The 15144-nt window shown below is 40.1% G+C and overlaps 1 protein-coding gene across 1 annotated transcript; it reads left to right on the forward strand.

Annotated features, from left to right (window-relative positions):
- Positions 1-1749: 1749 nt before the first annotated feature.
- Positions 1750-13697, forward strand: LOC307247129 (cadherin-5-like; the record flags this gene model as incomplete). The annotated part of the gene is made up of 14 exons (XM_080023195.1): positions 1750-1935; positions 2456-2723; positions 3125-3247; positions 5526-5693; positions 6098-6279; positions 6654-6761; positions 6927-7069; positions 7170-7303; positions 7976-8085; positions 8408-8504; positions 10997-11136; positions 12392-12503; positions 13122-13263; positions 13649-13697. The coding sequence occupies 14 exons, from the start codon at positions 1750-1752 to the stop codon at positions 13695-13697; spliced, it is 1962 nt and encodes a 653-aa protein (XP_079879321.1).
- Between the last annotated feature and the right edge of the window lie 1447 nt (positions 13698-15144).

Below are 15144 nucleotides of genomic sequence, written 5' to 3' on the forward strand. Positions count from 1 at the left end.
GTGCTTTTATGGTCACTTTGTTTAATTCTTGCTTTGTCTTAATGTTTGTGATTTATTTTGCCTTCGTGCTGTTTCCAATCTGCTGCTGAACACCTGCATTGATGAATAATAATGTTCTTATTCCTAAAATTGGAATCAGCTTGAATAGAAGCTTTATTATGTAGGCTTTTGTCATTTGATTTGGATTGTCCATCATTAATCCATGTATCCTCCTCTCCCTCTTTTTTGAAGTCGATCCATCGGAATGTTGCTCAAGGGTTCGTGGGCAGTGGCTTCATTGGTCATATCTGCTGTGTCAGCAAACAATGATTTATCTATATCATTGATATATACTCTATAGTCTATATTATAATGATATGTACCATGGCCGTTATTTTATTTTCAAGCCTTTCAACAGCAATTCTCTTGATATATTTATTCGGTGTTTATATCAGTGTAATTATCTGCTTTTCCTTTTCATAAGGTGTGTGGTTATTATAACTACAGTTGTATTTGCGTTACACTGTAATAGTGACTTAATAGTGACAAAATACACAAAATCATTCATCTCAATCATTTCTTTGACAATTTCTCGTCAACTAAATTATATTTATAATTGTGACGAGGCTACTGTCATTGTTTTTCACATTCATTGCTCATCACAGTGATGGAAGTTGACATTTGGTGTCTTGTGTGGCGATAATGACGTATTTACAGAAGCTTACAAAGAGAAGTGAAGTTATGTAATTTTAGTGTTGACGCCTTCCAAAAAGAGTTGGCTTCTTTCTGAGACTAATTACAATTTCTGGGTTTTATTTTTCAGACATATTCCTAGTACTTGAACGCATCACACATTCCCACATTTGGGGTGGACTTGACTCAAAATGGTCACGAGTTTCTGTGGATGAATGTATTTTTGTGTCCAAGTTTTTCGATGGGTTATGATTCCATGAAACAGGAAACAGCTTGACATTTTTACTTGATTATTTACAATTTGAAACTTTAACCACGACATGTCTGTGACGTCCCGGTTCTAACGACACCTCAACCGTGTTTGAAGCTCTAGTAGTCGTCCTGTTCCTGACTTTTACCCCAAGGGAAATCAGAGAATAATACAAATCTGATGCAGCCTTCATAATAATGGTAATAATAATAATAATAATAATAATAATAATAATCATCATCATAATTTATTATTGTTATTATTATTATAAATATTATTATTATTATTATTATTATTATTAATAATAATAATAATAATAATAATAATAATAATAATAATAATAACAATAATTAATTATAGATATTATAGAAAGATATATTGTCACTGTCATCATCAAAAAATACATTTTGTGTAAAACTGTATATAATATTATTTGTTCTTTCATTATTCCATTTTCCATTAAAGTTATTCGTAAATAGCTTTTATATTCCAGCTTGAATTGAGTTGATATGAAACAAATTCAGTGGGGCACAAGTGGCGCTCAAGCACTAATAGAACAATTACCCACAGTGCATTTCATCAACACAGAGTCTCTGGATGTTTCCTTTTTGCCAAAAAAACAAGAAAATGAAAGAAACCATTGGTTTATTAGTACATTGTCAGTAGAATTTGCTAATGATGATGGGTTAATGATTGATTTTGAGAAGAACTGGATGTTGGGGAGTGAGGGACATGATGTGCCTGCCTCCATAATAAAGGTAAAACTCTCCCTCCTTCTCTCTCTCCCTCTCTCATCCTAGATGATGGCTGGACTGCAGACATGGACGATGGGGCTGATGGTCCTGGCCTCAACCCTCGTTCTAACACGAGAGGAGACAGCTTCCTCTGGTTCCTCTGACGTTGTGAGGAAGGAATCTCACCCCGACCTCTTGAGGCAGGAGAGGGGTATCTACCAGCAAACGCTCTACATGTACGAGGGGAGGGTTGATACCAGCCCCTACGTGATAGGACGGGTAGGTCCTGTTTTTTCACTGATTCCGAGTGCTACACTTTAGCTTCCATCTGATACAGAGCACTGATCCATTCCACTCAACAGTATAGACATGAGGGTCGTTACAACACCATGATTTGTGATATATAATCCATATTTACATATTTCATTCAAACATCAATCAATCAATCAATCAATCAATCAATCCATTCATTCATTCATTCATAACCTTTATGTAGATATTTGGAGGTACATATGTCTCTTGGTGTAGGGTCTTTGTTGTTGAGCTTGTTAAACTAGTATCAGTTCATCCCTCGTCCCAGTAGTTCACTGACCTTTATCCTTGAGATTCTGGAGATTCCTTTACTCAGATTTTATTGTTGAAATGTGGTTTGTGAAATGTGACCCAACCCATCATTTATAGTAAGTTTACAAGGTAGTGAAGGTTTGATCAAATACTAAAATATTTTTATAGAATTGAAAATATAATTCAATAATAGAAAAGAAAACTAGTGAAACAATTTATTTTTATTTTTGTACAGATCTGGTCATTCCAGAAGGTGAAGAGATATCACCTTGAAGGTGAGGGTGTGAACTCCATCTTCACTGTGGACGATGAAGGACGTTTGTTTGTCAACAAGACTCTGAACCAAAAGGAGAAGAGAATCTACTTCCTGAAGGCTCTGATGTATGACGGGGACAACACGCTGGTGGACTCTATACTGTTAGATGTCGAGGTGTTCTCCAGCGGCAGCGTCCCCGTCTTCCCAACAACATACAGTGGATCCATCAAGGAGAGGTCTAGAATTGGTGAGCATGCTGTTAAGCAGCAACGCTGCTGGGTCGCTCATTTGTCCTATTCCACATAAAGGCTCAAAGTCCAACAAAAGCCAATTGAATGTAACCATGAAGCATTTCTCCTACAACAGTTAAGCTCATAGTCACCTCCATGTGAGGTGTTAAAGCTCTGAAATGTGTTTACATTCATAACAGAATATGGAGGCCATTCATCATCTTGAATTATAGGAAAGTTTCCTTTAAAGATTCTGTTGTTTCCCCTTCATTTCCAACGATGCAATTAAATACAGATCTTTTCTTGCTGAGATGTTTTTCCTGTTTCCTCTCGAGTGGAGTTTTCCACAGTGTCTTGTCCACATTAATGTGGAGCGCTCCTGTGACTGAATTCTTACTGTTTACTTCTCCTAAAACAGGAACTGAAGTGGTTGCAGTGACAGCGACAGATGCTGACGACCCTAGACAACCTCAGGGAGCACTACGGTACTCTCTGAGGCCAGAGGGAGAGCTCTCTGCCTTTGAAATCAACAGCTATACAGGTAGGCTGCCAGGCTGTTTTCATAATGACAATAAATATTCTTTATATTCTTTAACATTCTAAATCTTATGAAACTCCCCAAAAGAAGATGAAAATAGATTTAGAAAATAAGAAAGGAGGAATATTTTACCTGCTCACTGTAACTACCACATTTTGCGCAGGCACGCACGCACACGCACACACACACACACACACACACACACACACACACACACCCCAGTGGAGACAGCATCTGATGGATGGTGTGGGTGGGGAGTGAGTGGGTGGGTGTGGTCAATGATCTATTAAATTAAAATTACAGATACATGGTCTGTACAGACACTAGGATTGAATGTTTGCTTTTTGCTTTGTTTGGGGAAGTTTGGAGGTAAAAGATTTTGGGGAGTTAGGGCCAACCTTTAAAAGATCAATAAAACAATGAAGGAGGGAAAGAGAAGCTACGACGTGTATAGAAAGAAATAGTGAAGAGCTGAAGGCATCCAAGAAAGAACAACAGAAAGAAAGAAAAAGCAGCAGAAGATTCCACCCCTTCTATCTCTCTCTGTCTGTCTCTCTGTTTTTCTCTCTCTCTCTCTCTCTCAAGCATTCTTACATCACCAAATCATAACAAGACATAATTAATTTGTTACACAACAAGGAAAATACATTAAGACAATAATGAAATAAAAAAAATAAAGAGTAGTAACAACACTGATAAAGAGGGAACAATATTTAATAACAACAACAATAATATGTGAAATATACAATAAAAACAACATGCGAAAAATGAAATAAATAAAGTTGGAGAACAGGTAAACACATCAAGGTGTGTAGTGTCCCTCCTTTCCTGACAGCACATGGCTTGGCTGGTATTTAAATTGATTGTATATTTTAGAATTGTATTAGATTTAGTGTTGTAGTCATCTCTGATGTCCTGATATTTGTGGCAGCTTGTGAGAAAGTGTCTCCTCGGCTGCAGTGGGAGCACAGCCTGGCCTCTCTGGGTTGCCAGGTCTGATGGTGGCGGCCCTTTTCCACGGCCAGACTGTGTTCACTGACTCTGTACATCTTCAAGATTTTTTTTATTTACCGTGGTCAAATATTCTGCAGTGGTGTGCTGTCTATTTAGGGATAAATAGCATTGAAGCTTATTTTGGCTTTTTGCAGATTCTTCCCAATATGTTTTATAATTCACTAACATATACATATGACATACATACAAATACATACTGTTCTGTATTGCTGTTCTGTTTGGTGTTACTGTATTGCTGTGCCGTACTGTTGTATACTACACTGTATACCTCCACACACACTTTATTCACATGCACTTCACTGCACATATCTGTATAGTGGTACCTCGACTTACGACTGTAATTCGTTCTATAAGAACGGTCGTATGTTAAAACAGTCGTATGTCGAAACATTTTTTCCCATATAAATTATGAAATCATGAAGGGTGAAAATAAACAAAAGACACAGCACAAACACAGTAAATATGAAAAAAATATCGATAAGCCACGAACTACGTGCACACACGATGTAGGTCGCCCGCTGACTGACTGCTGACTGGCCGCCCACGCGCCAACTGCAAATTTCCACGGTCGTATCTTGGAGCAGTCGGTCGCAAGTCGATACAAATTTTCACGACTATCGCTGCTCGTATGTTGGATTAGTCGTAAGTAGATGCAGTCGTAAGTCGAGGTACCACTGTATATACAAATAACCTATCCCATATACATAACTCTATTCCCTTCACTTCCATTTTGTACCACCACTCTGTATTTCCTTTTTGAGTCCTATTTAATTACATTTAATTTAATTCTAATTTATATTATTCTATTCACTGACTGCACAACATTTTAGGAATCAGTTTGTTTCAGTTAGTTGCTAGGTGGAAATTAGGTTAGCTATTATGTTCAGTTTAGTACTTATTGTGCATAATCTCCAGGTGCATTGCAAAGACATTTCACTGCATATATGTATGAAAGTATGTTTATGTATGTAACGAATAAACCTCTTGAATCTTAAATCTTGAATCTTCTCAATGTTCATCTTTTGGTTTCAGGACTTTATAATGATAGGAGAGGGGGTCGCGAGATTTTCTGTGTTTTTGAATTTAATTGCTCTTTTTTCAATATAAATGATTAGTGGGTATGGGCCTAATTCTTACCTGCATGTGTTGTTTGGGGTTTTCCTCTGGACATGGAGGATGCTCTTACAGAATTCTGCATGCAGTGTTTCTATTTGGTGTTTGTCCCATTTTACAAAATCTGGGTTTGAAAGAGTCTCTCTCTCTCCAGGTGTAGTCACATCCAGGTCTGATTCCCTGGACCGTGAAACCAGGAGCCAGTGTGTGCTGGTGGTCCAGGCCCAGGACTTGAAAGGCCAACCCACAGGCCACACGGCCACCACCTCTGTCACCATCACCATCACTGACATCAACGACAACATCGCCTCCTTCACCAGACGTAAGGACTAGAGTACAAACTAAACATGACTTCATGGAATTCAATAAAGACCATTTGAGAAGTGGAGTCAGGGCCGTCCAGGGACAGTATAAATGATATTGGAACTGAAGTGTTTATGCTGCACTTTCTATTTATATTTTAACAGCAACGTATTGTTTTGAGTGATGTTTGCATGTAGAAGAATACATCCTTTTAGGGTACGATAAATGACACTATAAGCTTATTTAATGATGCTTATTCTTATTTATATAATGTTAAACACATAAATATACGTGACAACTATAAGGCGTTTAAATGGAAATACTACATCACACTCAATGTCTTTGTGGATGGAAAATACATTCTATGTTTAGAACAGCAGTGGAAGTCGCAGATTTCACACCTCCTGCGTTCCCCGTCCACAGGGACGTACGAGTTTCAGGGCCCAGAAGACCAGAAGCTGAATGAGACCATAGGTACTCTGACGCTGGAGGACAGAGACGAGATCCAGAACAAAGACCCCGTCTTCACCATCACGCCGCCCTTTGACAACATGTTTCAAGTCAAACTCAGCCCAGTCAAAGATGGGGACCTCATGCTCAGACAGGTGAGGTCAGCGGCAGGGAAACTCAAAGCCATGAGGGCTGTCTTTGGATAGGGATGAAAGAATGACATCAAGATGAAACCAACACATTTGTTTAAATATAAGCAGCAACATCCACCTGTAGGAACTCTTCTTCAAACCTTCTTCACCTGCTGGTATCTCCCACACAACCAGTCCATTGGGCATCCTGGATTTCTATTGGTCCATTGGAATAGTGAGGTTGCTGATAATGTACAAGTGTTTGTAAAACTTGTCAAAGGCTTTATAAGCCTATCAGCTTCAGTTTAGCATTAACAATTGATGGAAAACATCCAAGTGGTGCTTTTTTTTTGGAGGGTTACAGTCATCAATTTATTATCCCCACCCTCCCACTCAAGGTCCTGGACTATGAGACAAGGAGCAGCTACAGTTTCACTGTGCATGTGTGGGAGAACAACCTGGAGACCCCTGCTGATAATGCAGACAGTGCCATCACCAGCGCCCAGGTGAGCTGTCACAGGAATACAGACACATGTAAAGTCATATATGATATTACAAACAAAATGTTTGTAATATCATATATGACTGAAGAAGAAAAAGAAGAAGAAGAAAGTGTTTATGTATGTATAAACAAAATGTTTCAGTGGTATTGAACTGACTAAATTTGACAGGTGAACGTCAAGGTAATAGATGTGGACGAGCCCCCGATGTTTACCAGGCCTATCTACAAGTTTAGCGTGATGGAGGAAACCATGGTAACCAACATAGGGGCCGTGAGCGCCAGAGATCCTGACAAGGCCAGCAAGAGCATAAGGTACGACACACATTATATTGTATTTATATATAAATAAATTCTACACTTAAATTATAGAGAGAAAATTCTTAATTAGTTGTAATCCCTCCTCCTCCTCTAGGTATTCAATAGAAGACAAGGACTGTCCGATTGGAGTAGACCCCATCACAGGTCAGCTGTTCACTCTGAGGAAGCTGGACAGAAAGCTGGAGGCCACACACATCTTCCAAGTCAGAGCTCAGGAGGAGCCAGGCGGTATGACACACACACACACACACACACACACACACACACACACACACACACACACAAAATCACAGCAACAGAAATAATCATAATAATGATATAGCTGCAGGTAGCAATACACAGGGTCCAGTTTACTTCATTTAGGTACTGTATGTATTACAATTTTCCCGGTTCTGTGAAATGAGCACAAGTTACAAAAAGCAGCTGTCTGCTTGTTGCCAATAAATCACTGTTTGTCATTGGTATAACTCACCGTGATGCTTGTGGTAATACAACTCTACTCTCAGAGGCTGATATATGATGTCTCAGCGTCAGTTACTTAGACTGTGATAGGAGGTCTGTACGGTGCTGTAATGGGGTCCACTCTGTTCTCCCCTCGCTGTGGGCCGGCCGCTGTCCAGGGCCATGGGACTTGGTCAGGTTGCACGCGGGTTGGGTCGTGTATTTGTAGCTATTCCAATTCGCGGAGGTTCTGTAAAACAAGTCTTTCTAATGAGACAAATTACAAAATTGCCAATTCTTCAATTTTAAATACGGAACTTTTCTGTAAAGGAGGCCAATGTGGGAATGACCACCTACTGCCTTGGACGGATGTTTTTTTATCCAGCCATGTTACAGATTCCATGTGGGAAAGGGGCTTTAGGTTGTGTGACAATCCATGTGCTCGTTCCTCCTCTTCAGGGTTGGAGTCCTTTGTCAAGGTAAACATTCTGGTTCAGGGCGTCAATGCTCATGCACCAGAACTCGTTTGGGATGAGGTCTTTGTCTGTGAGAAGGACACGGCAGGAACGGTAAGATATGCAGAATCTAACTAACCAAGAGGCCTGGCTAGTCAGGTGTTGCTGTGTTTTCTTACAGTATTGTGTCTTGCATTTTGTCCCTACCTGGTTTTTAAACCTTTCATTTTACATCACTGCTCTCACATGGCAGCATGGCAGCATGTTCAGGTACAGTAACTTGGATCATAGTGGAGTAAATGGAGGTTGCCTGATTTTGACTTCCTAGAAAATGTAGATACATAGATAGATTCTTTTTTGAATGTGAAAGCGCAAATGTGATAAATCAATGAAATAAAACAATTGAACTGAAACTGAGTCTTTCTCTGCTTCTCAGGTAATCGGAATGTTAAACGCCACTGACACAGATGACCAGATTCCATTCTTTAGTTTCTCCCTCGTTCACCCTTCAACCACCTTCTCCATCACAACCAGTAAGTCCCTGTGGCGGTTGGACAAATAGTTTATTCATCTTTTGTTTTCCTTAAACACTGTAGTGAAAGAAATAAAGAAAGAAAAAGAAAGAAAGAAAGAAAGAGAAAGAACAATGTTATGAATGACATAAAATCTACTGTTAATTAACCATCTCTTTGGAAAAAAAATAGTCTTATAACAAGTAAGCAGTTTCCAAATCTCAAATGATGACTTGGACAACATCCAATCTGGATTTTGGCCACAACACAGCACTGAGACAGCTCTTATTAAGGTTCTTTATCACATTCGTCTAAATCAGAAGTGTCTAAACCTTTTCCACAAGGGCCAGATCGGGAAATATGAAACCACCTGGGGGCCGCACTTAAAATATATCTATATTTTAAATTAAAATACATCTATAATATAAGATATATTTAATCATATTCACTAAACATGCAGAACCACAACAAAAAACATCAACATTAGTGACCTGGATCAAGTCACTAACACAGTGACACTCAAAGTGCAGGGCTCTTTCAAAAGCTTATGTTATATATATGATATGTTATATATATGATGTTATATATCAGACTCAGTTTTACATTTCTAACAGTTTTACGATTATTATTATTATTACTAGAACAACAAGAAAAGAAGAAGAAGAAACAGTCTTTATTCATCACGCAACACACCACACTACAACACATGCTTGCACACACACACACACACACACATGCACATGCTTTGATGGTGGCCGGTGAAATGGATCCTCTGCATTTGACCCATCCTGGGTTGTCCTTCCTCCGGGGGCACAGCCAGGAGCAGTGGGCAGCATACGTGGACGCGCCCGGGGACCAGGTGATAAGTGTCCATCGCTGGTCAGACGATGATGGGTGCATGTTTTTGGTGGGGGTCCTTACTGACGTGGAGGAAACCCCATGTGATGTACTACATATACATGTACTAGTCGAATTCAACACACATTCTATGTGAAGATGTGCACATTTATAATATACACGTGTGAATAAACACACGGAATTGAAAACCTCTCGCTGGGATACTTTGGCAACAATGCATCCCAGTAATCACATCTTGTTAAATCAGTACATTTTTATATATTTTTGACATTTTTGCCTTTATTTGACAGCACAGTGCGGATTAACAGAAGAAGGGACAATGTGTGTTTCTATGTGTACATTATAAATAAGCATGATTTTATGCTGAACGTGTGTGTCCTCGTCTGTGTGGGTACGTTCCATAGTGACATCATACAGATTGAGTGCTGCCATCGTGTGGACAAAATAAGAATCGCTGCCTTTAAAAATAATAACAGATTGAAGATGGTCTTGAATTGGTTCAAGTCTTATTTACAAGACAGGGACCATCTCGTCTCCCTTGGTAACTATGTGTCCAAATGAACCAACATCATGTATGGAGTTCCCAACGGTTCAATCCTTGGGCCATTTCTATTCAACCTTTACATGCGGCCATTAACCCACTGGGGTGGGGGTAGGGGGGTTGAGCAGCCACACCTATCTTGGGTCTAGGTAATGAGGTGAAGGATCAGTGTGGCTGTTCAACTGTTACTCGTTAGAGTAATCAACGAGCATCAGGTTAAACCCCCTTTCCCACACACACAGGAGAGGAACCTTTATCATGACATGTCCATCTGCTCCAGGCTTGTTCCATGTTGTTCACTCGCTACAATAAACTGGTGTGTTTATGAGGAGGGCCCTGAAAACCCCACTCTGGTGGCAAGTGGGAGGCAAAACTGCCACTGTGCCACGGTGGAACAAGCCCGGAGCAGATGGACAACATGTCATAAGAGCTTCTCTCCTGTGTGTGTGGGGATCCTAAACCCTTATTACCTAGAGCCAAGACAGGTGTGGCTGCTCAAACCACACCTCCCCCACACCACACCCAACTTCCTCCAGTTACACTGAGGAAACTTACATCTACATAGCTCTGTCACTGAGTGGCCGAGAAGACCCAAAATACATCTCTGATTTGCTCTTGCAATATGAACCCTTCAGACCTTCAGGTCATCTCGTCGTCTCACTTTACCCCGAGTAACGACAAGACAAAACAAAAGAGATGCAGCATTTAGTTATTATGGCACAATTTCCAAAATCCTCTATTCTGTTATATTGTGTAATTATAATGGGAGCGAGGCAGGTGAAGGAGATGAGAACTAGTGTGTTTAGAAATGGACTGCATAGAAGCTGGTTACTACGGTGGCTTTCACAGCTGAGTTGTGCAGAATTCTCTCTCTGTCACTAGTGAGCAGGTAAGACATGTCCTTCAAGTCAAGCACCTGCCTGTTGATACCTCCCTTGTACCTATGGCAGGGACCAAGTCCAAAATATCAGAATGACACCCAGAATTGGAGGATACAGGTTGTCAACATGGTTTAGAAAGGAGGGAACTTCACCAAAGCCTCTGACTGAAAAACAGTGTCTCACAGTGTTCATGCTTCTGTGATGAGTGATGTTAAAATTGTCTTGTATTTCAGACAACTCAGACAACACAGCAGACATCAGATTGAAGCGCGGCCATTTCAGCCTGGATGACCCTACAGACTACATGCTGGAGGTGCGAGTTGAAGATGGAGGACGCCCCCCTATGAGCAGTGTTGTTCAAGTGCCCATCAAGGTTTGTGTGTGTGTGTGTGTGTGTGTGTGTGTGTGTGTGTGTGTGTGTGTGTGTGTGTGTGTGTGTGTGTGTGTGTGTGTGTGTGTGTGTGTCATTGCATGTGTTTGTCAGCATTTGTCTATGCAGCTTCACTCTCACACTCTGCCAGTGTTTCCCCACCTCTACAATGACACGACGCACCACTATCCCTTCAACCACTAAACATGTAAGAAGCATGTATAACTGCTTATTATTCAGGCCTAATAGTGATGCAAGCCTCACGAACGATTTTGTTATTCAGGCCTAATAGAACGTTTTGTTTGGAGGAAACATAAACCACTCGGAGTTGGAAGTCACTCTGGAAAGAGTGGACGAGAGATTGAATGTTCTACTCACAACCTGAAAATAATGACTGAGGACTACTGCTTTATACTATGTAGTAAATAAGGTGTTTTTGCTGCTACAACCAGGGGTTGTCTAACATTTTGGAGGGTGACCCCTAAAAAGAAAATCAAAATGTCTTGTGACCCCGTCATTCCGACTGGACGATGTTGGGTCTAACAACAGCAGAGTCAAGTACACGTACAAACCTCCGTGGAGTTGACTCCCCATGGGATTAAAATGTCATAAAATGATTGCCGTTCCTGCTGCTTTTGTGCTGATTTTTGCTGTAAATATGATCATTTGTGTCGCTATGTTTTTTGATATATTGAACATTTCATGTTTGTTATGTAATGTAACTGTTTTGATCACTTGAAGCTTGTATATTGAAATATACATTTCTATCATATTGACATTTATTTCCATGCATGCTGTGCAGAGTCAGCGCAGCAGCAGCTTTTGTATCAGCAAAGTGTTTCGTCTTCTCCTGCACTGTTGGGTAAAGCAGTGGGAGAGTGAGTTGCTATGGTGACAGGGACGCACACACGAGTCTCTTCCTCTTGGTCTGTCTCACAGAAAATGGAGCAGACTGAAGTTATTCATTGTGCATCTACTGAATGATTTAACTGAAAATAATTTTTGAAAATGTATTTTTTTTTTGGGAATAAATATTTAATACAATTATTATTTGTGCATGTTCACAAAATCAGCTGGCGACCAGTCCAAAACATTTGGGGACCCCCAGTTTGAGAACCCCTGGCTAAGAGCAAAATATAGTTAATATTTTTTGAACAGGAAATTTACCGACTGACCCACTAGAAATTAAAAAGTAGTTTACTTACATTGAATAAACCAGTTACATTGACTGAAATATCAACTGGTTCTCTTACTTTAGGTTTGTCAGTGTGACGACAACCGGATCCCCAAGGAATGTAAAGTCATCTTGAAGATTGGAGTTGGTGTCATTGTGCTGATTACCGTACTGGTCCCTCTGCCAGCCATACTGGGTAACACACACACACACACACACACACACACACACACACACACACACACATTTCAGGCTGTTTGTGACATTGCACACGTCAAGGAAGTCAGAGAAGTCACACAGAACCACGTTGAAGCCTGAAGCAGTCATGGCTAAGAAAACAACTGAAAGACCTCTGCCAACAATAAACATTGGAAATATTAGAAACAACAAATATTGTACATTGCAAATGTCCAGTAAGATGGTGGATGTTCAGAAGGGGTTCAGAAGAAACAGGAAACAACCAATTATAAAAAGCTTAAAATGGTTGTTAATTTAAAGCAGTAAATGTAGAAGAAGCACTAAACTCCATTTGTATGTTGCAGTGGCCATAATGCACCGAGACTATAAAGTGAAAGATCATCTCTTATGAACAATAACTCCTGAGCATTACTTTGACGGAGGCAGTAGATTGATCCCGAATTGCTCCACCTTGAGAAAACACATTTTGACAAGCTCCACTACAAAGTCTATGAGCACATTGAGAAGAATTCAGCGTCTTTGTACCTTAGTATATCTTATAGAGTGTGAATGCATGAATGTCAAGATGAGACTGAGCGAGAAAAAATACATCTCTCCTCTCACTCTCCTGTCACAGGGATGATGGTGATGTGGAGGTGCTACCAGAAGAAGAAGTCCCTGGCCAGGATGAACCACTACGAGGAGGGTGGAATCCAGATGAGCAGGTGTCAGCTGGTGGTGGACAACCAAGAGGATGGAGGAGAGATGGACATGGACAGGTATGTGGATGAGGGAGGAAATGACCTGCTTATAGGAATGTCTTTATCTTTATCTCAATACTAAAATCCTAAATGTGTCAGACAGTACAGGAAAGCAGCTTGATATTCTAGTGATGGGATGCAAAGAAGCATGATCTCAACCCAACACATTGATCTACTCTTGGAAGGATTGTCCGGTGTTTATTCAGAGCAACCTTGTCGTATTAGATGCTGTTAAAACACAGATTATATTCAAATGACATTCTAAGGTGAGGCACTTGCTTTTCAGTTCAACTAGTTAAAAAACCTCCAAATAAAACAATTAGATGTCATCAGCCAGGATCATTACATTCTTCCTCCTCCAGATGCTCTGCCAATCATCTGTCCTTCTCTTTCTCCCTTCTAGAGACGGCCTCTCCATCCAGACCTCGGCTCCCCACGATGCAGTGGTGTAGGATGGTGCCAGTGCCCAGTGGCCACTAGGGGCCCCCATCCCATGAGCACGCAGACGATGGGGCCCCCGTGAACTGCGCTCCTTGGCCTCCCTGTGCCCCGTTCCTTAAAATAACCCCCAAAACACACACACACACACACACACAACTTCTTTAAGGCGCAATAGACGATAGTTTTGCTTGTACTTATCATTATGAAGTAATTGTTGACTGCACAGTGTAATGGCGATAGAATAATGACATCATCAGCGTTTAGATTGGTTCCCTATAAGCCTCCATTTCAATATGCATTCTGACTGCCAAGTGATCCGTTGTCTTTTGCAACAGCGGTGCAGAAAGTAATACCACTTGGAAACACGAGGGGGAAGTTGAAAAGTTGTCTATTGCCCCCTAAATAGTTGAAACCAGGGGTGAGCAAAGCTTTTTGTAAAAGATTTACCAACTAACAACGTTCACATTTGTTTAATCAGAAACATGTTTTAACAGTCGTGCACATGTAGCTCATTCATTCCATTAACCAGTTCACGCATTCCAACAAATGTATTTCAATTGCACATTTACCTTGTCTTCTAGTCTGTTTTGATATTTTCATTATACAGTAAATGAGGTTAATCACAGTTTTCTGACGTGTAAAATGCAGAATGGGATGTTGGAGGTGTTCAGGGTTGATCTCAGAGCACAAGTGCTCAACACCTTCAACTGATCGTCTGAAATGGGTGCAGCCGACGAGGCCTGTTTTGAATCCAACCCATAATTTCTGTGATATTCTCATGTTTTAACTTTCTATTATTTGCTTTTATGTTGAAAAGTGTGGTATTCCTTATGTAAAGCACTTTGAATTGCCCCTGTGTGTGAAATGTGCTCTACAAATAAGCTTGCCTTGCCTTATTTTATTTTAATATCTTACAACTGGCTGTGGTATTGAAAGCCTGGAATAGAACTTTTTTTTTCTTCTATATTTTGTGGGAGAATCCTAATTGTGAAATTTGATTTCAAGTTGTTGTTCTGTAAATGTGAGGCAGGAGAAGGTCTTCCATCACTGATCAAGGGGCTACCGAACAAGACACATTGAAGAGTATTTTGGTTTTTTTCAGTCCCCACGTGGGAAAACACTGATAACACCATTGACTTTCTTTAATAATACTTCTGTAGATGCATAATCAAGTGTTTGTGTGAATAAAATTAAAACTTCATTTTGTTGGTGTTGTGTATTCGTCAAAGTAGTATTTAGGATTTTGTTGTTTATGAGGAAATTTAAAGTATATTATGGAGATTTGGAGTGGGGTCTGTCAAAGCAAGACATGACCTTATTAATGGTTAAGACATAAACATTATATATGCTAACGCTTCCTATTTTTCCTGCTCCCAACACATCAACTGTTATTCACTTCACCTATCAGTGGTTTAATGTTGTGGCTGATCGGAGATGTGTGTATATATATATATGTAT

The sequence above is a fragment of the Zeus faber genome (assembly GCF_960531495.2).
Source record: "Zeus faber genome assembly, chromosome: 22".
Lineage (NCBI taxonomy): Eukaryota > Metazoa > Chordata > Actinopteri > Zeiformes > Zeidae > Zeus > Zeus faber.